This window comes from Dermacentor albipictus, chromosome 10 (genome assembly GCF_038994185.2).
Source record: "Dermacentor albipictus isolate Rhodes 1998 colony chromosome 10, USDA_Dalb.pri_finalv2, whole genome shotgun sequence".
In the NCBI taxonomy this organism is placed as follows: domain Eukaryota; kingdom Metazoa; phylum Arthropoda; class Arachnida; order Ixodida; family Ixodidae; genus Dermacentor; species Dermacentor albipictus.
The window spans coordinates 2,982,783-3,008,960 of NC_091830.1; the positions used below are offsets into that span (position 1 = coordinate 2,982,783).

General features: G+C 46.0%; 1 protein-coding gene and 1 long non-coding RNA gene across 6 annotated transcripts in view; one reads left to right on the top strand and one right to left on the bottom strand.

Moving 5' to 3' along the window:
- LOC135911957 (uncharacterized) overlaps positions 1-26,178 on the top strand; it is a 179,166-nt gene that overhangs the window by 54,146 nt on the left and 98,842 nt on the right. The gene's annotated exons all lie outside the window — the stretch shown is intronic.
- The window catches only part of LOC135911952 (neprilysin-1-like), a 72,028-nt gene that overhangs the window by 38,204 nt on the left and 7,646 nt on the right, over positions 1-26,178 (bottom strand). For all 3 annotated transcript variants that reach the window (XM_070527468.1, XM_065444305.2, XM_065444304.2), the window contains exons 2-3: positions 7,352-7,517; positions 5,787-5,947 (exon numbers count right to left, since the gene is read on the bottom strand). In XM_070527468.1, the coding sequence (XP_070383569.1) occupies positions 5,787-5,947; positions 7,352-7,517 (327 nt within the window). The remainder of the gene's footprint in view (positions 1-5,786; positions 5,948-7,351; positions 7,518-26,178) is intronic.

The following is a 26,178-nucleotide window of genomic DNA, read 5'->3' on the forward strand; positions in this document are numbered from 1 at the left end:
TATCCGGTAGTGTACTGATCGAAGCCCTTGGCTCAAAGCTGACGCAACAAGCTTGCCTAGGCAATACGCGCACCGGTTAGGATTCGTACTCGGAACCAGGGTAAGTCACGTATGCGGTTAGCAAAAGGGACTCAGAAGGAGCGACTAATGGCTGCCTATAGTGATCTTTAATAAAAGGAAATATGAATGGCGATTGTCTGCGCGCCAGATGCTAATCGCATTAGCGACACTATGCTTCACTGACTGAGCTACAAAATAAAGTTTGGCCTTTGTTGGCACTGCTTAAAAACATTTTCTCGCCGAACAGGTGCAAAGACAGCTTCAAGAGAGCAGTCTACTATGCATGGCAGACTAATTTAAAGAAATAGTGAAATTATGTATCCACATTTATATTTAACGAGGGTGCGTGGCCTCGGAACTCGAGGAAGGCAACCAGTCCTCAGATACCACTGAATAATTCACTGTAATATATTTTCTACGAGCACATTTGAGCTTCGTTTTTCCAGGGTGTGTGTGTGTGTGTGGCGTCACGAGGTAGTAAGAGATCGCGATGTATGGCTGCCGCTTAAAGGGTTCCTCGCCAGGTTTGGACATTACGAACAGGCAGGCTAGGTGCGTAGATCACTTGTAATGTGAACGTGCTGTTGTCCCTTGGATTCGGTGTGGAAGAAGGGGGGGAAAGAATAAAGTACGCGAACGCAATTCGTGGGAAATGGAGACTGTGGCTCATGTTGACAGTGAAGTTCGCTTACTGGTAGCATGACGAAGCGACATTTCAATTTCTGCTGTCTTCCCTAATAATTAAGAAATTTGAAAAAATATTGAGATAAAATGCTTCTTAGGAGGCAGTTTACTACTTCAAGAGTACATATAACCAACATTTCCCAAAGGCGTTGGTGAGGAGCCCTCTAGCTTTCACTGCTGCTGGCATTGCGCGTTTTTGACCTGACATTAAGACCGCTGCCACTACGGAAATGTCAGCACAAGCGGTGAAGTGCATGAGTAAGAAACAGCGATTTACGTCATCCGCCCTCTTTCTTTTTTTTTTCGGGTCGCGGAAAAACGAATACAGGTCGCAAAAGAATTTCGAGTCACGGAAAAGAAAATGTAGAACCAGGTGGTGCATAACCATATTGCGTTAAAATACGCCTGTATTCACAGACCTGCAAGGCAGGGCATTTGGGGGTCTGACACCCCTCAACCAGCTACCTGTGGTATTATACGTGAATAATGGGCAGGAAATTTCTACAGTCTACTCACTTATGATCCTAGGCCTGCTCATAGACGCGAGGGGCTGTAATGCCAGAACAATTCCCACGTTACAGCCACGATGGAGAATATGCTGCGGTTAATCGCTAGTGTGTACGACCGAAAGAAAGGGCTAGGTGATGATGATGATGAAAACGTTTTATTTAAAGAAAAAAATAGGAGAGGGGAGTTAGGAGAAGGGTGGTCGGATTCCTATCCCGGAATTCCGTTGGCTAAGGCTGCCGCCCTAGCTCTTTCCACGAGGGCTCGCTGGTCCTTGAGGGTTGAGCTGGACAGGGCTGCCTCCCATCCTTCCCACGTTGGCTGTTTTATAGTTTCTAAGGCACTATTAGCCTGGCAGGCCCATACCATATGGTACAAATCTGCTTCCTGCCCGCAGAATTTACACTCGGCCGAAAAAGATTGTGGCTCAATAGCATGTAGCTTCACTGGGTTATTAAATGACAGGGTTTGTAACCTTCGTAAATGGCATTCTTCTGCTTTGTCTAATCCACTTTAGCAGGGAAGAAGTTTGGGCGTGTTGGTGGGATGCATTCAGACTGGGATACATAGCGCAAAAAATTGTGTAATTTCCCTGTGTAATTTGTGTCCCTGTGTAATTTTTTGCGCTATGTATCCCAGTCTGATTGTCTAATCCCTTAGCTGGGCCCGGATATTTTCGTCGCGATAAGCGCAAGTGTTGTAATACGTCTGCATAAGTTATTAATGGCATTGGGAAGTCCGAGTCTTCGGGGAGGGAGGAGGAGGGACCCCGGGGGAGAAAAGCTCGGGCGACAGCGTGTCCACGCTCGTTTCCCTCTACACCCTCGTGACCTGGCACCCAAATCAGCTCTTTGCGCGAAGCGAAGACCCCAGATTGTTTGAGGATCCTGCAAGCTAGCGGTGCAATTCGGCCCCGCGTGTAATTTCTATATGCAGTTTGCGAGTCTGTAATGATGTATTCTGAACTAGGATGTGAAGCCGCCATGGCGATCGCCGCCTCTTCCAATTCTGCAATTTCCCCGTGCCGAACAGAAAGTCCATTGACCGTCTGCCCTTGATGCACCACCGATATTGTGGAGACTCCTCCCACCAGACCTGCAGCATCCACGAAGAAGGCCCCCTCTAATTTAGAATAGATCTGGTCCATCTTCTTGGCTCTTGCCCTCCTCCTTGCTTGATGATATTCTGGGTGCATGTTTTTAGGAAGGGGCAGTGTCGCGAATTTGCCCCTCCACTCTTTCGGAATGTCTTGTCTTGTTGCCGTATAGTAAGGACAGCTGATATTTAGGTCCTCTAGTACCTTGCGTCCTGTTTTCGTTCCTGCCAATCTCGCATATTGACTTAATAGGTGGGCCTCAATTATCTCATCTGTTGTATTGTGCACCCCCAACTGCAATAAGCGCTCTGTAGATGTTTTGACCGACAGTCCTAGTGCCTTCTTATATGCTGTTCTGATCATGACATCGAGATGTTTTAAATCGCACTTCCTCATCCGAAGGTACGGAGCTACGTACACAATTCTGCTGAGTATAAAGGCTTTGACCAACCGAAGAGTGTCGTTCTCCATCATCCCTCTCGTTTTATTGGTGATGCGTGTGATCATTCGCATTAATTGTTCGCATGATGTACGGAGTTGAGTAATCATTGCTGCGTTGACACCCTTGTTGTTAACCAGTAATCCCAGGATACGCACTGTCTCCACTTCAGGGATCGCAGCGTCGTGCACCGTAATTTTGACCGGGGCTTCATCTTCTCGTCTGCGCATGATTAGAAGTGCCGATTTTTCCGGAGAGCAGCGCAGTCCGCACTCCTCGGCATATTTTTGGACTGTCGAAGCAGCCTCTTGGAGCGCCTCTTTCATCTGCCCCAGACTGCCCTTCGTCACCCAGACCGTGATGTCATCTGCATAGAGGGCGTGCCGAATTCCTTCTATGCGATCTAGTTGCTCAAGCAAATTTATAAGAGCAATATTGAAGAGCAGAGGGGAGAGGACGGCTCCTTGTGGCGTACCCCTGGTGCCCATAGGGATTGGCTGGGACCTAAAATCTCCAATTTTTACATGAGCCTGTCTGTCTAGTAGGAAGTCTCTAATGTATTCAAAAGTCCTTCTTCCACACTGTGTCTTCCGCAGGTTCTCCAGGATCTTTGAGTGCTTCACATTATCGAAAGCGCCCTTGAGATCTAGGGCTAAAATGGCTAAGGGCTAGGTGAGGACAACCTCCTTCGGATGTACCATGCGTTTCTCATGAATCATACTAACTATGTGGCGTCAGCTCTAGTGTGGACCAAGACGGAAAATATCAAGTTAAATACACTCATGCGCAAGAACATCAAGAGAGTGCTAGGCTTGCCTATTGCCACGAGCTCCTACAGGCTAGATCAACTCGGGATGCCCAATAGTATAGACGAGATCATAGAGGCGCACTTCACTGCCGAGGTAGTTAGGCTGACTTCGGCCAAGGCTGGCAGGTGAATTCTTGACGAGGTTGGCTTGGCTCCTAGGGTAATGGAGGACCGGTGCATAAGACTGACACGGAAATCCAGGGCGACCTACCTGCAGTGGCGTAGCAACATGGGGCGGGGGGGGGGGGGTGCTCGGGGCCAGTATGGAGGGGGGGGGGTGTCATGTACGTCTGAAGCATCCCGAAAATTGTCGATATCCTCGCCTTCGTTGACAACACCCGGGGGGGGGGGGGGTGACAGAAGGGCTAAGGGCCCCGGGTGCCAGACGACCTAGCTATGCCACTGCCTACCTGGTGAGGCATTTCCCGCGACACGTACATCCACAGCATAACGAGGGTAGGCGTAAAGCCGTTCATGAGCCATCTTGAAGAAAGTTAGGGTCTCCGCAGTCTTTGTCGACGCAGCGCAGTACGGGAACAGGAGAATGTTCGCGTTGTCGGTTGTAGACGGGCGGGGGTGGGGAGGGGCGTTGCTTCGTTCTTCCAACTCGGTAAGAGCAGCCAGCCCGAGTAAAGCAGAAAAAATTGCGGTTGCGCTGACCTTGTCTGACCGAGAGCGTTCCTAGATTTACACCGACTCGAAAGACGCAATCAGAGCTTTCGAATCGTGTAACCTCGCTAAAGAGGCCGCCTCTATTCTAGAGAATAGGGCTTGCCTCGGTTCTTATTATATCACGTGGTTCCCTGCACAGATGAGGACGAACGCGCTCGGGGGGGTTCCCAAACCTCAACGAGCTGGCCCACGACCGCTAGGGAAAACTCACGCACTGCGACGGTCTGGAGGCTCCGGAGGGCCAGGAAGGCACTCAGCAGAACGATCCACTTCTCACATTTAATGAAATTACTAAACATTACAGCACTTGGCAGGAGAGCTTATCCTCTTCCTCAAGGCTCAGTAGAGGTCAGTGAGCTATTCACAAAATGTTGCAGACGGGATCTTTCCTGTCTCGGGGATTCTTCAGTAGGATATACTCGGATGTGGACCGTAGTTGTCCCGACTGCAGTGAAACCTTTTGCTCTATGGCTCACATGCTCTGGCGATGTCCCGCGTTGCCTAACGACCTTCTCTCCAGCGAAGCCGAATAGGAGGAAGCCATCAGAAGCACTGTACTCCCGAAATCAAGCCCCGGCTATCCAGAGGGCCCAAAAAAGAGCGGAGCATCACGACGCTCTCTTCCCTAGGCGGTCGCGCCCAGCGGCTACAATGGCCTCCCGTTAGGGGGTGCTCAGGATCAAATAAAGTTCGCCGTCCGTCCGTCCGTCCGTCCGTCCGTCCGTCCGTCCGTCCGTCCGTCCGTCCGTCCGTCCGTCCGTCCGTCCGTCCGTCCGTCTGTCTGTCTGTCTGTCTGTCTGTCTGTCTGTCTGTCTGTCTGTCTGTCTGTCTGTCTGTCTGTCTGTCTGTCTGTCTGTCTGTCTGTCTGTCTGTCTGTCTGTCTGTCTGTCTGTCTGTCTGTCTGTCTGTCTGTCCGTCCGTCCGTCCGTCCGTCCGTCCGTCCGTCCGTCCGTCCGTCCGTCCGTCCGTCCGTCCGTCCGTCCGTCCGTCCGTCCGTCCGTCCGCCCGTCCGCCCGTCCGCCCGTCCGTCCGCCCGCCCGCCCGCCCGCCCGCCCGCCCGCCCGCCCGCCTGCCTGCCTGCCTGCCTGCCTGCCTGCCTGCCTGCCTGCCTGCCTGCCTGCCTGCCTGCCTGCCTGCCTTTGGAGATGGAGGCACTGGAGATGGAGACAGTTTCATGAAACAAAAAGTTCAGCAGAAAGCAGGTTGAGCGGAGACCCTTTCATCAAAGCCTCTTGCTACTTTCTCTTTCAAGTACACGTGAAAGCCTTGCTGGCGTCGAACTTAAACCTGTAACGCTACTAACAAACCCATCCTTACGTTGACCTGACCACTTTGACACATATCAGTGCTTTGGCATTGAACTAAAATGACTGTTATCCTAATTTAGTTCCCCTTACCTAACCTTAGTTAACTATGTGTTTGCCTTTGGGTTCATATGAATCATGTTGCAGTGAACAAGTTGCAATCGCGGGTTTCGCGACGTCTCAGTCGACAAATTGCACCATCAACCTTCCTCTCACCCTTGAGGTCTTCGATGAAGGACTGTGCGAAGGCTCGGTGGTGTGACCAGGTGTTGCAGACATAATCGTAGAAGTTGTTGCACTCGTCGGCGCCCTTTTCTAACAGGCGTACCTTGAGGTAGGCCGCAGCCTCGCTGCATTGAGTCGTGTAGCAAGTGTACCTGCGGGATTCCACACATTTAATATTTCTCATTGCGCTTCGCATAGCGAATCCTATAGATATCAGTTGATATTTCATTAGCGTAAGTAGCCGGTATTGACCGCGAATCAAAGTCTAGCGTGAGGGATGCTTTAATGGCATTAAACTTAACTAAACTTAACAATAAAGAAAATGTGCAGTAGAGCTTATCCAAGCCACAGTTAGGCACAAAACGGAGGTACCTTTGGAATCATGCATGGGCGGCTCTTCCGAGGGGACAAGTCTTGCGTGGTTTTAACGCATGTTGCTGAGTTTTAACATAACAGCTGAGCTTTAAGTCTACGACGGCCAGTTGTAGTTCTTTCCCTTCAAGTTAGGTTTTTTGTTGCAACAGCGCGAGAAGTTAGCGTAGAAAAATAACAGGACCGACAGATCGCTCTATCTGTCCTCACCTCCATTTTGCCGCCAGAATTTTCGCGATGTTTGCACAACAAAGGTAGAAGGTGAACCAACCCTCACAAAAATGTATATTTCTTTTCGCCTCATACAAGGGCTGACAGCTCGTGCTTGTCTGCACCATTGCCGTAGCAATGAATTGATGTCAGTTAATGTATGTGTCCTTCAACGAACTTATCAGAGCCTTCCAGCAACTCGGAGGCTACTGGTAGAGACTAGAATAAAGAAATGACTACCTTGGGAGGACGAAGTCATTCCTCATATAGCAATTCTACAACTCCAATGTAAACACGTGAGGTTGCAAATATTGAATAAAGCTGGTTCTCATTCCACTGGGTATTAAATATACAGCAAATTCCAGAACACCTTTTAGTAAGCTTCCCTGCCTTACAAAAAGAAGCAGGACATCGTATTTTAATGCGGTGTAAATTATATGACTCATTCAAGAAATCTCGGCTTACATTAGGAATTATCCTTTAAAATTGTCTGCGTGAGGGCGCAGAATGGAGAATATAGGTTATCATTTAGGTTAGGTTATCGCCTATCACATAATCACCTTCTCTGGCAGTGTCACGCCGTTACTGCCGAAAGTAAATGTATGGAGAACTTCGGGACGTTCTTAAAGAAGGCGTTGCAGGGAATAACACCAGCCATGAGGCACTGTCACTACTTTTTCGGAAGATATGAGAATTGACCTAGCAGCTGAATGTTGGGTTTATGTTAGGTTCACCTATCAAACTTTACAAGGCTTCACAAACGAGGATACCTAACGAAGTGTAGGTCACCCATATAATTAACTACGACCATTTCATGATACAGACAATCTAAAGAAGATCACGTTTCTTCATAGATTGTTACCGAGATTGTAACGTCGCGACTATGCAGCGCTGACTGAATTCGTGGACATTGCTGCTGAAGTATCTAAAACGAAACCAAGTGACAACTCCGGAGGAGGATAAAGGGAAGTTACCACTCTCGCGACTGTCCTGAGATGTATATTCCGTAGACAGAGAGCACGAAGAACAGCACCAAGAAGATGGCCGCCATGACCGTGATGACAATTGCTTGCCTCGAGATCCCGCGGGACTGGCGCACGGCCTCCACGTTGCGCACGTTTCCCAGCAGCTGCAAGATGTCTGCGGCAGGGCGACGGAGCAGTGTGTGATCTCGCAGCCTCATGTGAAGCCAGTAAATAAATCGTAATAAGCTTTCTACACAAGACGCATACGCAGACCCCTCAATTTCCTTTCCTTTCTACTTCGCCAGCAGCGATCACCCTACGCAAACACACACGCACGCACACGCATGCATGCTATTATGGGGTTTTATGTGGGCTTTATGGGGAAAGCCGTAGTGGGGGACTCCGCGTAGCTATTACGTGCGCACGCCCGCCCGCCCGCCCGCCCGCACGCACGCACGCACGCACGCACGCACGCACGCACGCACGCACGCACGCACGCACGCACGCACGCACGCACGCACACACACACACACACACACGTATATACATTGAAATGTAGAACATTATGAGGAAAAGAGAAATGAAAGTAGACGAAAAGATAGCTTGTCGCCGGTGGGGACCGAAAAACATTATTTATGTTTGTGTACAGAATACATAAGCGAAAATTATCTTGCGTTCGCGATGACCTTTTCTCATTGCCCAACAGTTCCTGTTATATATACATATATATATATATATATATATATATATATATATATATATATATATATATATATATATATATATATATATATATATATATATATATAGTCATATAATGAGAAGCCAACAAACACTGACACCAAGTACAACATAGGGGGGGAAATTGCATGTGCTTAATAAATGAAATAAAGTAATGATAAATTAATGGAAATTAAAGTGGATGAAAAAACAACTTGCCGCAGGTGGGATCGACGGGGTCGCTAATCCGCGACCCCGTCGAAGGCCCCGAACAGCCCTGCGTCCATGACACTCGGAAGTGGACGTGTACTGCCGGACTCGCCACCAGTAGTGTCCACGAACGGCGTTCAAGTTCCACGATGGCTCCGCGGCAGGACTGCTGCGTAGCCATTTCTCAAGCCATTTCCGTGCTGACTCAACTGCTTAAAACATCCAAGTTTGGCTGCGCCACACTCTAAGAACAACATTCCGTGTTTTCATGGTTTTAAAGATCACCCGACCAGATAGCTCACCATCGTCAACTCTGTTGCTCTCAAGCACTCCTGGGCCGAGATTACTAATGTATCCATTACCGAAGGCCGTTTTCGAGGATCCACCCAAGCATGGCATCGATTGCAAGGCAGCGTATATACCGCATGGCCGACTTGGAGCGTGGCCCTGACGGCCGCGTTTGCATCGCTTCCGATGGCTTATGACGCACGTTTCATGATGATGCAATCACGCCGTCAAGGCTCAACCGTGGACATTGCAACCTACATTTACGACAAGCTGCCCCTATTACAAGCTTGCGACAAACCCCGGTCCTCCCTGGCTGCCATGCAGTACGTCACCGACGGAATACACGACTCGACGTACGCGGTCGTCTTGTCCCTGCACACACAGCAGGCTGACATCTCCACTTTCGTATGCCGTACGATGGAGTTCCAGGTCACTTCTAGTTGCCGCTCGTCATAGGAGATGGCTACACCGAGACGTGGCTGCTTTGCGTGTAGCTGATCCGGCCATGGGTATAAGAACTACCCCCGAGCCCAACATCCCTCCATGCAATCTCAAACTCGCCTGCTTCCAACACATATGGTCCGCGTCGACTACAACGGAAAACGTGCGGTGCTTGTCGATACTAGAGCACAGCGTACGTCGTTGCCTCGACGCTACCACCCAGAAGCTCTCCTGCCTCGGATTGAAGCTCCCCTATGGGTCTCGGTGTTGAGGTACTACCGGTCTGTTCCCTGACCTCCAGCTCCAAACCGAAGACCGCATCAAGGCCTTGAACTCAGTGCCCGGCTTCGGAGACCTGCCTATAGACATGGTTTTAGCAGCCGACTACCTTATTCCAGAAAAAGTGCGGCTGAATGGGGAGAGAAGATAGCGTATGCCTCCGTTTCGTGGCTCCGAGCACGCCACCAGCTTAAGCTTCACAAGGCGAGTTGACAACGCTGCTTACACTCTCCGCTATACTCGAAAGTCACGAGTCGCTCTTCACTCATATTACTGCGCAGCTACCCGACATTAGTGTGCTAGAGCACCATATTCCAGCCGACAATCATCTGCCAGTGTCCATACCACTGCAAACATACGGCTAACGAGAGCGGACTGTAGGTGACCAACAGGTACAAGAAACGCTAGCCGCTAACGTCATCAGGCCGTCTTCTAGTCCGTGGGCCTCACCGAACGTCCTAGTCCGTTAAAAGGACGGCAATCTCCAATTCTGTGTCGACTACCGATACTTGAACAAACACGCCATGCCAGACTCATACCCATTGGCACGCACTGACGATGCCTTTGAGGCCGTAGGGAATGCCAGGTTCTTTTCGTCTCTAGATTTGAAAGCGGGGTATTGGCGGATAAACGTGTCTGAAGGGGATATCTTTAAAACGGCCTTCGGGGCCCTATCTGGCTTGTACGAATTTAAGCGAGTGCCTTTCAGACTGCAAACAGCCACAAGTACCGTCCAACGCGCCATGAACACCGTGATGGGTGCACTGAAAGACCACGCCTGCGTTGTGTACCTCGACAATATTAGAATTACCGGGGAAACCGAAAAACATCTACGAAACCTCGACGAAATACTAGAGAGGTATGAGAACGTTAGGTTTCGACTTAACCGCGAGAAATGTCAATTCAGATTAACTACCATATCTTATCTCAGCTATAAAATCTCTCGTAAGCGTACAACCCCTACCTGAACACATAGATGTGTAGCCAGATATCACGCACTAACCTGCACTAAAGAGCTCCAAGTATTCCTGCGGATGGCGTCGTACTTGCGCAAGTTTGTCCCGAACTTTGCATCAACTGCTACTCCGCTCACTGACTTGTTAAAGATAGGAGCTTGATTTCAATGGGGACCTTCGTGGGACGAAGACTTCCGATACACTCAAACACCAGCCGACACATAAACCGAAAAACATCTACGAAACCTCGACGAAATACTAGAGAGGTATGAGAACGTTAGGTTTCGACTTAACCGCGAGAAATGTCAATTCAGATTAACTACCATATCTTATCTCAGCTATAAAATCTCTCGTAAGCGTACAACCCCTACCTGAACACATAGATGTGTAGCCAGATATCACGCACTAACCTGCACTAAAGAGCTCCAAGTATTCCTGCGGATGGCGTCGTACTTGCGCAAGTTTGTCCCGAACTTTGCATCAACTGCTACTCCGCTCACTGACTTGTTAAAGATAGGAGCTTGATTTCAATGGGGACCTTCGTGGGACGAAGACTTCCGATACACTCAAACACCAGCCGACACATAGTCCGGTGCTGTGCCACTTTAATGAAGATTGGGGTGACAGACGTACATACTGATGCGAGTCAGATTGGCATAGGGGCACTTTTGCTTCAGCGTGGCACAAGTGGGCGTGCACACGTCGCTTACGCCAGTCGTGAACTCTCAGACGCGGAGCGCCATTACCATTCGAATGAACTGGAGTGTTTAGCTGTAGTTTGGAGTGGGGACGAAAAGTTCCGTCAATATTGTTTCATAATTCATGGTGGTAACGGATAATTCCGCGACTGCACGGATTTTCCAAAAGCAGTACCTCAAACACAAGTTTGCCTGGTGGATTATTCGGCTACTGGACTACACATACGACGCGCGTCACCGTACTGGAGCACAAAATCAAGCTTGCGGACGCTTTATCACAAAACTCAATCGAGGAAGCGTTTCTGCGGACCCGAGAAAGCTTAATCATATTTTCGCAGCAACACCTGAGACTGGCCTAACACGCCGGCAAAGGTTTCGTTTCCCTTATAGACTATATTACGGATACGGGACGCAATGCCAAGATTGTTTTAAGTGATGGTACGTTGTATCGTCGCCACTGGGCCAATAAGAGACGAACGTCACCTTCCAGTGATTCCTGGCCCCTTACGATCAAATATTTTGAATGCCATCCACGACAACCCCGAAGGAGGCCATGTCGGCTATCGAGCAACCTTACGAAAGGCAGAAGAACGATTTTGCTTGCCGAGAATGGATAAGGACGTATACTTTCACACGTCGCCGGCTGTCAGGTGTGTCAACGATACAAACGGCGTCCCGGAAGTCAACATGAATTCCTCATGTCTATTACGCTTTTTGAGACGTTTTCCACACGTTGGGCATAGATCACATCGGGCCTCTTCCAATGTCGGCAGCGGGTAATCGCTACATTCTAGTCGTTGTGGATTACTTGTCCAAGTTCGTAGAGGTTACTGCTGTGCCTTCGCTTGCCGCCAGCTACGTCATCAGATTCTTGCGGGACCACTTCGAATGGAGACACACCCACCGTGGTTGCTCAGTGGCTATGGTGTTGGGCTGCTGAGCACGAGGTCGCGGGATCGAATACCGGCCACGGCGCCCGCATTTCGATGGGGGCGAAATGCGAAAACACCCATGTATTTAGATTTAGGTGCACGTTAAAGAACCCCAGGTGGTCAATATTTCCGGAGTCCCCCACTACGGCGAGCCTCATAATCAGAAAGTGGTTTTGGCACGTAAAACCCCATAATTTAATTTTTAATGGAGACACACTCTTCCGAAAAAGTTTATATACGACCGGTCGACCACCGTCCGCAGTCGCGAGCCTCGCACTTACCTGCCGCAAGCTGTAGTTGCGCGTCACTTCGCGTCTGTCTGCCGTCCCCAAGCGAATGGTCTGACAGAAAGGTCGAACCTGACAATGCAAGCTCGACTCGCACCATACTGCAAGAATCACATACGAGGTGAAGCTGGTGGGAATGACCATCTCCGAGCGGCTCCGCACGCAATGAACACGGCTTTACAGAGCTCTAGAGGAACTTCCCCATACGAGATCGTATACGGCCAACCATCGAAACTGAGCGCTACATTCGGCTCAGACACGCGCAGAAAAGTTGGACGTTCCGTGGCACGAGATACACTTTGTCGCAGTATCCTAACGGAGGCTCGCAGAAATCTTGCGCATGCGCAACATGCGCAAAAATGGTATTTCGACCGACACCACTGTCCGGCACCACAATAAAGTATATGCGATGAGGTGTGGGTGCAATGAGGTACACCGTCCTCTTCAAACGTACGATGGAGCTCTCGTTATTACCGAGCGCCTGGGTGAGAACACTTGCCAAGTACGGTCCACGGCTTTTTACTCGCGCATAAACAGGAAACGAAATAACTTTGGTGTGCACGTGTCACGCATTCCAATTCCAATTCAAATTCTTTATGACCAAAACAACTTTGGTTGTTCACAGGTCTAAAAGCTGCAGTGTGCAGCTTGACAGAGGCCCGGACACGATATTCAAGGCAGGGCTTGACTTCGACGTGCAAGTCGGAAAAACGGTTCATATACAGAAGAAAAAATATTTTTAAAAGATAGTAAAAAAGGGGGAAAATAGCATATGTATATGTATACATACATATAGTAATTCACATATGCATACTCGCATACAAATATAATACATCAGGAAAAGATGTTATATTCTAAACACTACAAGGTGAAGTACAAGCACAGAGAATTGTTAATCTATGTAACTTAACGGCAATAGTCATAGGTATGATTTAAAAAGAAGAGCTGATTTAGTAATGGTAGTGTGGGCTTCGGTATATCTTTGTACTAATTGAGGATTAACTGGAGATTATATTTCAATGATTGCAGTTTCTAGAAAGTACGGAAATGTGGTATTACCAAAAAGTCAGGACAACGTGTACGAACATTGCTATATTGCTGAAGCAACGCTATTGTGGTAATGTTTTTAAAAGTGGGTGAAGACACATAGAATGAACGCAAAACGGGAGATTCATACATATGTTGTAATTTCATAATGTTGTACAACTTAAATATCATTCTGTGGAAGCTAAATAACATATATTTACGTTATTGCGAACTTTCTTTTGTAATAAACAAATCCGCGGAATATTCATTTGTGTAGTGGTCAATCATACGAGACTACTGTAATTAATATGGGAAACGAACAGTGCAGAATAAATTAGTTTTTTTGCTTCCACTGGGAGATTTGCACAACAACGCGATAGCGCTCCTGTGGTCATTGAAAGTCTTTTCCATAAGTTGTCAACATGCGAATACCGTGCCACGTTTGAACTAAATGTTACTCCGAGAATTTTACATTCATTGACGATTTCAATCTTGTGCCCATCCCAGTAATATCTGTTCTAAATTTCTTACTTTATTTTTCGCATGGAAGAAAAGTACCTTGGTGTTAGCTGGGTTAATATTGAGTCAGTTAGAATGTGACCAAAATACGACTTTTACAAGCACGTGAGTACATCTTGACGCTAGGTCAGCTTCATCAGTTCCGGAGAGTAGAATAGTGCTATCATCGGCATATAAAATACATTTAGAGTTTGTGTGAATACCGACAATAACGTTTGTATATACGTTAAACAAAAGCGGACCTAAAATACTGCCTTGGGGCACACCACATTTTATATGGAGGGGAGATGAATGATAATTGTCAATGCACACACACTGAGTCCTGTTGGCTAAGTACGAATGGATTAGTTCGAGCTGCTTACCACCAACCGCGCATTCTGAGAATTTTAGTATAAGTATGTTATGGTTAAGTGAATTGAATACTTTACTGTAATCTTCGAAAAGGCCGAGAGTTATATGTTTATTTTCACTGTTTTGTAGCACACTTTGTTTAAGAGCTAATAAGGCTGCTTCTGCAGAGCGTCCTTATCTGAAACCAAAATGCGCGTTGGAAGGAAGATTTATTTTGTCAAAGAAGTTTGTCAGTCGAGTAAATAATATCTTTCTACGCCTTTCGAAAAAATTACTACCACAGATATTGGCCTATAATCTTTTGTCTCATTTTTATTGCCACCTTTGCAAATGGCTGTTGCCTTGGAATTTTTGAGTGCCTCGGGAATTTGACCTGGTTGGATAGCGAGGTTGAATGTGTGAGCGAACGCAGGCGTAATGTACTCGATAACGTATTTTATAGACTTTATTTGTAGGTTATCTATATCTAAAGCCTCGCCGTTCTTCAGTGCTATAAATGTTCGACAAACTTCAGCTTCCCTTATGTCATGCAGCGCAAAGCTCTTAGCAGGGCAATTGATTGATGGTCTGATAACCAGTGGGTTATTATCTGGAAGAGCGTGTTTTAGAAACGCTTGGTTAAAATGATCAACAAGCGCCTGACCAAATATTTCGCGGTTATTGTGCGGTAACTTTGAGGGCATTTCCGTTTTACTTTCACGACCGAGAAAGCTATTTAGCACTTTGCATGCGGCTTCAGGTTGCTGTTTCTTTATATGAGAAAACAACCGCTGATAAAAGGCTAACTTTGCCAACCTAAGCTCGGCGTTCCGTTTATTTATTTAGAGCATTTGTCCTTTATCGCCCAGCACTAAATTGTCTGAAACTCGTTTGCGGTGGAGGCTTTAGTATAGATACCCTAGAAGCTAGCACGTGTGTTCAAGGTTTCAACAACACCATGTCTTCCACAGGCTTTGTGAATAAAATCGCAACACCGACACGCATCACTGTATTAACTTCGTCGACACTTGTTCTGTTTATTGGCAACGCGGAAACTAGAGCCACTGATGCAGGAACCGTAGCCTCTGTAATAAGTTACCACTGCCCAATCTTCATGACTTTCTCCCCCCCCCCCCCCCCCCGGAGTTAATGAAGACAGTCGAAGAGACGCACTTACAGCGCAGTATGTATCAGACGATGCTTTACTTTTATTTAAGCGTGACACCAGTGCTCAGGATTGGTCTTTTATATTCGGAATAAAGGAAGTGAATGATGCATACTCTAAGTTTATTAAAAATTTTCAGTGATAATACGCTATACATATTCTTTTACAACTTTCAAATCATCAAAATGAACAGGAGAACCTTGAGTCACTCCTGCCCACAGGAAAGCTACTAATAAGAAAAACCAATTACTTAACACGTTCTTACGTACAAGAGCACCGTCTGACTTGAAAGACTTTAAATCAGAAATGTCTAGGACGATTTCTTACTCAAGAGACCTCTGAAGACAATAATGCATGATATATTGATGGGATTTGCCGATTAATCCCAATAAGTCGAATTCCTGGACTAAGGGCAATGAAAATCACCCTTACGTTTCCTCACTCTATCGGCAACGACGTAATAACACGATGAACAGCAATACCTTGGCGTAACTTTAACAACTAATTTAAGTTTGAAAGAGCACAATGGGAACATTTGCGGATCGGCTCAGTGAAAATGAAGCTTGCTGAAAAGGAAGCTGAAGCAAGCTAGTCATGATGTGGCGACTAAAGGCCTATACAATAGTTGTCCGTCCTGCACTAAAATGTGCAAGTCCTGCTTTTGCGGCCAGTTTTAAAAGTACAACGCCTGGTCATAAGGTTTATTTCTTCCAAATATGATAGAAAATTTCTGTTACAGATTTACTTGCGAGGGCCCATCTTGCTGTTCTTGCTAAGAGCAGAAACACTGCTTGGTTGAAATATTTATGCCGCTTGCAGAAAAGAAATCTAAATTTGGACCCCATACTATACTTACAGCTCCCTGGCAGTTTCTCCCCGAACAAATCATCATGATGTTTTTATGCCCTACTGGTAGAGTTAATGTGCTTTCATTTTTTTAATTTGTTAAACATATGCACATTGGAACGATTTTGGCCCCGACATTTTTGCGAGTTCTCATTCTGTCACCTTTCTTGAAAGAAATCGTGAACTGCTCCTTGTGCAACTTGTACACGTGTGAAATAATGTGTGTCTGTATTGCTCATTATTATTTTGTTTCGTGTCATGAAATACTTCGTGTTATTTGTAGTTACCTTGTTAAGCATATTACTCACCCTGTAACAGCCCCGAAATAAAAACTGAAAGATTGAAAAATAAATAATAAGAATTTACGACTAAATAAAATTATTTACGACTGTGGCGAACAGTGGCAATGTATTTGTGTGCTTCCCAACTGCGGGCTGTATATTGTTGTGCAGCAAATAGGCCGTAGAAGCGTGGCATTAGTGCGTGTTTCTCGCTCTGTTCTGCCTAAATATATCCTTCAAGATTATGTTATACAACACTTGTGAGCAACTAGTCAATCTTCCTTGCTTTATTGCAACACGCGAGCTTTACGAGTCAAGCTTTAACCAGTGTGAAGATGTGTTATAAAGAAGTGTTGCGGCTCTCGCGGTCGTAATGCGTGGGCGATTTGTCACGCGGGACGCTTGCAGCTGCATTTTCTGCAGGAAGTGGGGTGCTATGCTAGAAAACCCGAGTTCGGCCCATTCGCGACTTCTAGCGACCTAGCAAAATGGTGGTCAGTGAAATAAGGTAGTGTGAAGCGAGCGAAAGCACCGGTAATGAAAAAGGTTACAAGAACGTGCTTTGTGGTGCCACAAACTCATAATATAGAAGCAGTAGCTGGGGTCCTTTCCGATTTCCTCATTGAAATAAATGCAAAACGTAGAAATACTCTAATGAGGCAGCTGCTGCACCGATATGGAAAAACATTGTTGCATTAAAAGTGTAAAGATAGGTGCTATCTTGTTCAGCAAACACAATTTTCATCGCACTGTAAAAAATGACCGAGACGGGTAAGTAAGGAAGTATACACGCACAAGGTTCACAAACCTACACCTCTAAGCCGAAAACAGATAGCGCAGTTGCGTAAACAGAATCTGTCAGAGCATTTATCGAGAACAATTTTGACACATGATATCATAGTGTAGTTGAAACTGTTACAATGCTTACAAGTATTTTGCGAATGTAATGGCAAATAAATACTGGTGCAGTTCATATAGCTGTATCACAAATCACATTTGCCCGCTTTAGACTTATTATTACGCCTCCTTTAGAGATTTGGGATATCATTTTGGTTGTTGATTACAGAGCTGTAAGCTTGACAGCTGACATTTATTCGTTCTTTTTTAATATTTAGAAAATAATATAAAAATACTGGTGGCTGAAATGAGAAATGTAGTTGCTACACTGAATGAATCTTAATATTTTATTAGAAATACAATAAACATCATTGAAATCGGTGCTCTGGTTGACGAGAAAAATGGTGGTAGCTACCGAGCTAAAGCGTGGCCATACCGCGCCATACACTTAGCAGTGGGGTGGCGTGTTCGAAGGTTCGAACTCCTCAGCGCAGTCAGCGATGCAGCATGTCAGCGCGAACGGTTCGCAATCTGTGGGCAGACCCCGCGATGCACATGCCGCCTGCGCGGGCAGGTCTCCTCTTTCTCGAGGGCCTGCGCTCGCGCCACCTGGGGCAATGAGGCGCGCACGTGGGCCGAAACGTCGTGCAGGAGCGCGCGCGGCGTCGTCGCGACCGTTGCGGTCCATAACGGCACAAGCGTTATTTTCGTTAACTACAGGTTATTGCTAAGCACATCCACCTTACATTTGAAGCAATTTAAGCATATGTTTAAAAATCTTTCACGAAGCTTGTATTGGAAATTGCACAGAAGCTCCGGAACCAGCTAATAAATGTGAAATACAGGTTACCTGTTGAATAATTCCCATGAGTGGCGTATAAGATGCCATGCGCTGGTTGGCACAGTGTATCTATTGGTGAAACAGGGAAGTTCTCCAGAAGCCTCAAGGCCCATAAACATGACGTAAGAAATAATAGTCACACGACCAACGCCATTGCCAAGCATGCGCAGGAACATAATCGCAAGATTGACTGGGACAATGTCATTGCTGTTGCCAAAGAAAAGAACGTGTCATCCCGACGGCTACTAGAATCTCTAATACTTCAATCGACGCCAGCTACGATGAACCGGACACCAGGAAATATGCCTGCCATTTACGCACGTTCGTTACGTCACGTGCTGGCTATATAAATGACGACAATTTCATGTCCGACTCAGTGAACAAGGAACCCGTACGCGGTTCCGAAGCGTCGGATTATTCATCAGACTTGGTCAGTGACCGTGATCCCCGTCAGAATACTTTTTGCTAAAGTTTCTTGCACGTCATATGCACTCGGCGGAACGACAAGCAAATGAAAGAAGGCGCCCCAGTTTCCCAACGTGAGTCCATCTTCGCCGACCACACGTGACTTTCGAGTGACGTTAATCAATAAAACTCGACGCCTCCTTGAGTTTAGATTTCATCTCTCCATACGGTTATTTCATTCATCAGGGTGCGTCGCCAGAGCTCACGAAGATCGCGAGCTTCTCCGAACTCGGGCCTTCCTGCATAGCGCCACTGGACACAAATTTCTCGGTGCAAGCGATGAAGTGAAGACATAATCTCTAAGATGTCCGTTATGACGCAACCGGGTGAGAAATGGTGTAGGTGTTACTAGTCACAAGTATGAAAGGTCATGCGCTATACTGTATTCATTCAGGACATATTTTCTGAGCTTTCTTTTCATTACTTCACACTTTTTTCTTGCTCAACTTGCACTAGCTTAAATTTTAGGTGGGTGCAATTCAACTGGAAGTGCTTTAAATTAAGAAGTGCAGTCCAGATCATAGTTTTGGCATGTAAAACCCCATAATTTTTTGGCCTCCCAGGGGGCGTTTATCCCCTTATTCTGACTCAACCACCGACTTTAGGCTCGTCCTCGACTCCAGTGAATTCAGCAAAGGGCCGCCTCTTGACTGAAGATATCACTGCGCTTCTCAAGAATAGCCGCGAAGTGTCGTTGAAGAGCAGTGGTCGCTTCTGCAGAGGGACGGCGGAACCGCCACTTTCTTGAGTCGTCATGGAGTACGTTCAGTGCATGAGCATTGCAGCATTAGGGGGTTATAGAAAAGAGGTGTTTCTTTTTCAATGACTGCGGACATCCGGAATCGGAAAATGATGTAAAGCAGAAAATGGTGATATAGGGTGTTGAGTTTAGAAATATTGCTGTGAATACATATACATAATAGTTCAAAGAAAAAAAAATCATGAACCATTCCACTCTATGAAGGTGGTTGACCAGCTAAGCTGTTCAGCACACAACACGGCGGTGACACAAAATTTTGAACAACGGTACGAACTCATTTATTGTCTAGATCGATGGTCATTATCTCACTCGCAACTGCAATCACCGTTCTTAGATAACGTCAAATCGATGCAAGTACACCGCTGGGGGTCGGTTGGGCCGGACCTGTGTGGCATCGCAAGGGATATGTCTGCAACACGGAATGCGTAAAGCGCTCCCTTTTCGGTACCGACACATCCACATTGAAATTACCCACAACGACGACAGGGGCAGTGTCATGGCAGCTAATTCACGCAAAGTTAGTAGCCATGAACTTTACGGGACTATCGTTCATTGCATTTCTTGCTTTCTTATACGGGGGTATGAGCAATTGACGATGACAGTTTTCGACATGCTGTGTTGTGTGCTGTATGCGTGATTAGAAAGAATTTAAGCACTGTTCGCTTCACTTTTCTAAGTGCGGTCGAGTTGATTTAAACGGTTACTTACTTGACGTACCCGCCAGAGGGCGGTTTAAATGGAGCATACAATCTTTTTCAAACGAGGTTGTACAGCATATATATATATATATATATATATATATATATATATATATATATATATATATATATATATATATATATATATATATATATATATATATATATACATATATATATATATATATATATATATATATATATATATATATATAACAAGGGTCCCTGCAAGTAACATGAGCGGGAAGCGAGAGTGGAGAAAGAGGAGGACGACGTTGCACCTGCAATTTTCATGGTTATTTGTGCCTTGGTGATCATTAAAGCACCCCCTTAAGCCTCTCCGGAGACCGTAACAGATTGGGGGAAGGTGCAGGGTAAGACGAAGACGAACCCAACGACGGAAGTTCTACTCCCTAGACTTGGCCGCAGCCGCCGCCTTGCCGACCTTCCGCCTTCGCCGATTGAAATGTTGTCTCAAGTCCAGACCATTCATGCGGTGGAGGCAACTCCTACTGGTTCCTTGCCATACTATCGAGTGCCGCCGAACTGTGGCGGAACCTCAGGAGAAGACGTCGATTAGTGAGTCAAGAACTAATAATAATAATAATATTTGGGGTTTTACGTGCCAAAACCACTTTCTGATTATGAGGCACGCCGTAGTGGAGGACTCCGGAAATTTTGACCACCTGGGGTTCTTTAACGTGCACCTAAATCTAAGCACACGGGTGTTTTCGCATTTCGCCCCCATCGAAATGCGGCCGCCGTGGCCGGGATTCGATCCCGCGACCTCGTGCTCAGCAGCCCAACACGATAGCCACTGAGCAACCACGGCGGGTAGTCATGAACTACAAGCGAGTGAGAAGAAGCAATGGCTGGGAATCAGCAGCGCAGCTCAGTCATGTTGTGTTTTCGCTAACTAACACTACTCTGATGTGGTATGAACACTGCGAGGAGATGTTCACAACTTGGATCGTTTCGTTGAGGAAGTGCAGAAGCGCTTCGGCGATTCTAACGCGAAGAAAAAGCGAGCGGAGCAGACATTGACTCAGAGAGGCACAGCTTCCAGAGGAGACATGTACCACATGTATAGAAGAAATTTTGAAGTTGCGCAAGATAGTTATGCCCAAGATACCTGACGAGGTCAAGGTTGGACACGTTTTTAAGGGAATAGCCAAAGACGTGAGCAATTTCCTCATTGGCAAAGAGAATCGGAACTCCGTGTCCGAAGTAATGCAGCACTGTCGCACATTTGAAACGCTGAAGATGCGATTGATAGCTCCGAAATTTGGCCGTCTGTCGAACGTGCCAACTGTGGCCAGTGTCGATACAACACCGCCTACTGACCTCTCGTCTACAATACGGCAAGTTGTAAGAGAAGAATTGCTTCGATGTCAGCAAATCACTCATTGCCCCGGTGCCTTCCAGGACGGCTATGCAACAGAAACAGAACGCATGCGAACGCCGGCCGCTACGGCCCCATGGCAGCCATCTGTTAATGCAGCAGATGTTGTCGATGAATACCTAGGAACACTGCGATCTGGGTACTCATATCGACCACCCTCCAATTACGAACGCCGTTTTCGCTCGTCGCGTTTCTCTGAACGAACGTTGGCTGGCTACCATCCCCATGAAGAGCGATACTACTCGAGCTGCAGCATGGGCCTCGACCCCTTCCGGTGTGCTACAGCTTTGGGGCCCCGGATCACATCTCGCGCTTTTGCAACTACCGCCCTTGGTACCAGCGAGGGCCTTTGCACACGACTTCCCAGCCTTACGACCGCCCCTGCTCTGCACCATGGCCACCATGCACCTCTCTCTCTCGATCTCGCTCCCACTATATATATATATATATATATATATATATATATATATATATATATATATATATATATATATATAGAGAGAGAGAGAGAGAGAGAGAGAGAGAGAGGGAGGGAGGGAGGGAGGGAGGGAGGGAGGGAGGGAGGGAGGGAGAGAGCATTTCCCCAACATCTTCTTGACCTAACCTCACGTAAAATGGCGCTGCCTGTATGTATGGCTACTACGCACCTATATATATATATATATATATATATATATATATATATATATATATATATATATATATATATATATATATATATATATATATATATATATATATATATATATATAGAGAGAGAGAGAGAGAGAGAGAGAGAGAGGTACTAGGTTAGGTTACGCGAGGTTAGGTCAAAAAGAAGTTGCGGAAATGCGGTAGTGTCTGGATCGCCGACATCACATCATGGTGACCTGCCTGTGGGTCTGCGCCATCCGCGGGCTACCGTTTCATCGAACAAGCATTCTTGTGACGTCACTATGATAGCATAGCGGTCGATGCTTTATAACAAGCAGTAAATCAGCTCAAGTGGGAGACTGGTGCTGACTGTGGTGGGAGGTGTGTGGGCGGTTTGCGTGCAACCCTCCGGTGCCCAAGATAATTGTTTATTTGCGCACGTCGTCAGTGTTACAGTATAACATGTTCCACAGTTAAGCTTATTACACCTTGCTCATCTTGTACGCCTTTTCCTGCTTATGATGGGTAGCTTCCGAAGCTTCAGTGAAGCAACCCATTTCAATATACTGTAAGAGACGAGATAGACACAACACCCATTCCTTGGGCAAGCTCTTCTATTTCGCTCACTTCGTCGTCCTCCACCTCGCTCTATCCGAGCCAAGGACCCACTCTTCACTACACTCGGCCACGCTGCGGCTGGTCTGGTCATGTAACAAATGCACATGATGTCACGTTACGCCTGTCGACGGATTCAGTATCCGTGTGGACCCTTAATCGAAGGATTTTTGCGAGGCAGTGAGACACTTCTAGTGCCATATCCACAACATGTGAAGACGACCTTATTAAGATAGGAGGAGGAGAAACATTTATTTAAAAAAAAGAATGGACAAACAGGTGTCTTTCTGCTTGTGCTGGAGGCGCCCTTAGTTAACATCGGTGCAAATCTCTCCTCTCTTTTGCGTACAATTTAAGCTTTCAAAATGCGCTACCACGATTTTGCGTTGCCCCATGAAATTCTTCCATGTCCTTCTATGTAGGGTTCTGTTTTGCATAATAATACACACTCTGCCTTCGCTAAGCATGACCAGATTGCTTAATTCCTAGACCAAATCTCTTTTGAGTATAGTATTTTCGTGCTTACTGAAACATATGATATTACGACGGGTGTGCAATGCGCCATCTTAATGGATGCACAAACTTTTTTATCAATCGCAGTAGTCGTAGGGGTGATGGCGTCACTATTGATGTGAAAGCTTTTAAAGAATATGAGGTAATATCAGATTATACATGCATTACGAACGATTACGAGGTACCACTAAAACGAAACGCTGATGTCATTACTTGTTTATTTATTTAGAGCATTTGTCGTTTATCGCACTCCAAATCGGAATTTCGGGCACTTTGTGAACCTTTCTGAAAGTTTAATTCTTGCAGTTTGTTTCCACAAATTGTCTGAAACACGTTTGCGGTGGAGGCTTTGGTATAAATACCCTTGAAGCTAGCACATGTGTTCAAGGTTTCAAAAACACCATTTCTTCCACAGCCTTTGTGAATATAATCGCTACGCCGACACGCATCACTGTATTAACTTCGTCGACACTTCATCTGTTTATTACCAACGCGGAAACTAGAGTCACTGATGCAGGAACCGTAGCCTCTGTCATAAGTTAGCACTGCCCAATCTTCATGATTTTATCTCCCCCCCCCCACCCCGAAGTTAATAAAGATAGTCGAAGAGACGCACTTAAAGTGCAGTATGTATCAGACGATGCTTTACTTTTATTTAAGCGTGACATCAGTGCGCAGCAGGGCAGGATTAAGAAAAATGGGGGCCCGGGGCTAATTCACATGCAGGCCCCCTTTCCCTATACTGACCCCCCCCCCCCCTGTTGCCTGCTACACTACTGGAAATATGCCATGTTTCATTTTAATTCAACCAAATTAAACAAAACGAAGTGCGATCAACGGGATTATTATTATTGTTGTTATTATTATCAGGAAAACAACAAACTTTGCTTGAAACGTGTGTTGTTGTAAACACCAACACATATGTTCACTTTGTGATTAATCTGCATTCTGTTTTCAGCAAAAGCTAGGCTTTACGGAAAAGTTTAGTGCACTCAAGACGAACAAGAACGGAGAAAAGACAACACAGCTCAGACGTCGATCCTTCTGAAGCTAGGCTTTGTTTGCATCACTAAGTTTAATCCCATGAGGAGACGCATGGTTGTATCCAAAACATTCTTTATTAAAATTTAAGCATCAGACTGCAGTAATCGTTATGCACGTTACTCTATAAATATGCAATAGTATATACAATACTTAGGGGAATACAAACACCATAAAAATGCACTATAATACCGATGAAAATTACCAACTATAATTACAAAACATTATTTCAAAATATTTTATTAAAGGTAAAACAAGCAAGGACGACACCAAATAAACGTAGCACTATCAAAAACAACAAAAATACAGTTCTTTATAAGCACAATAAATACCACAAGAAGAACAAACAAGAGACGAACAACGAAGATTTGCATATCTTGAAATACAGTGCTCAGCGTTTCATTGGCAATGTGAAGGCTGGGAGGCGACACAGCGAACTTATTGGAACTATTCATGCATAGCGCAAACAGTCCTCTTTTAAAATGACATCTTTCGCGCCTTCGCTTTGGCGAAATTCTGATATAGTCTGTTCGAAGGATAGATCGCGGAGGAGGTCACTTTCAATGGACATGATAGCAAGCGAGTTCACCTTGTCGTCAAGGAGGCTTGAACGAAGGCGATTTTTTATCAGCGACAACTTGGAAAACGATCGTTTGGTCTCACAGTTTGCCACGTGTATGCTTAAGTACATTCGCAAAGCAATAGAAAGGTTCGGAAACACACCAATAAGCTTTCTTTCGTGCAGCAACTTCATTATTCTCAGGGGACTCGTGTCCTGGCACACAGAGTTGTACAGAAAGTTCGCAAACTAAACGATTTCAGCGGAAAATGCTGCCTCCAAATCATTTTTGCAGGTTTTCACCAACGTCTCAGCCTGCTGTGCCAGAGAGGCCTCGCTCCCAACTTCTGTCAACAATTTTAAGAATCCGAACCTTTCGCAGAGTTCAGTGTAGGCAGCCTCTCGCAAAGCAGAGCCTAAACTGTCACGTACAACATTGTACGTCTCTAGGATGACCTTTTTTCTACCTTGTAGCGCACTATTGCTTTTTCCGTCCGGGTGCTTACTCAAAATGATGCGTTCGCCCTCATTTTGATAACATTGATTGGCACTTCGCGCGCGTGCTCTCTCTTCGAATGTCTGAAAGAGAGGTCGCAAAAAATTAACAAAGCCTTCTACAGAGCTCAGAACGTCTACAGCAGTTGAAATGTCTAGGCCTGGTTCCTGAAGTGCTATGCTCGTTTTGTCAAAGCCTCCAAGATTGCACTCCGGAAAATTGCCATGAATGCAGTCTGTACTTTTGTCATTTTCTCGAAGAGAGAGTGCGCTTCGTTCCTAGCGTCACCGTTTTCTTCCTCGTTCTTTGTTACAGCTTCAAGGCAACACAAGACTGCATTGAAATTTTTCACAATGGCCTTACATGATTCAGCGTGTCTTGACCACCTGGTCTCAGAAATACTTTTCAAAACAAGCTGCTGGCCATTTCCGACCATGCTGTCGAAAAGATACCTCCATCGCTTAGGTGAGGCAGCAAAGAACACATACAGTCTCTGAATTACAGTGAAAAATTGGACTGCCTCAAGGCAACTGTCGACGCTACACGCGCCAACTAAGTTCAGTGAATGACCAGCACACGGGACGTAGACGGCCAATTCGTTCAGATGTTTGATTTGAGCTTCCAGTCCTTTGTATTTTCCTGGCATATTGCTCACATTATCATAAGCTTGGCCCCTACAATCATCAATTGAGATGCCATTGGTCGTCAAGAGGGACATCACGGTATCGAAAAAATACTAGCCGGTATGCGATTCAATTGGAACAAATCCAAGAAAGCATTCGTACACTTTCCCATTTAAATAGTATCGTAAAACAAGTGACACCTGATCAACGTGAGTAAGGTCTGGAGTCAAATCAACAATTAAAGAGAAGTATTTTGCGTGTTTCACTTCGTCAACAAGACGTTTCTTTACAGCCTTTGCCATATGCTCCATAAATTCATCACAAATGGTTTTTGACAGATACGATGGGTGACCTTTTCCTTTGTTCCCGTAGCGT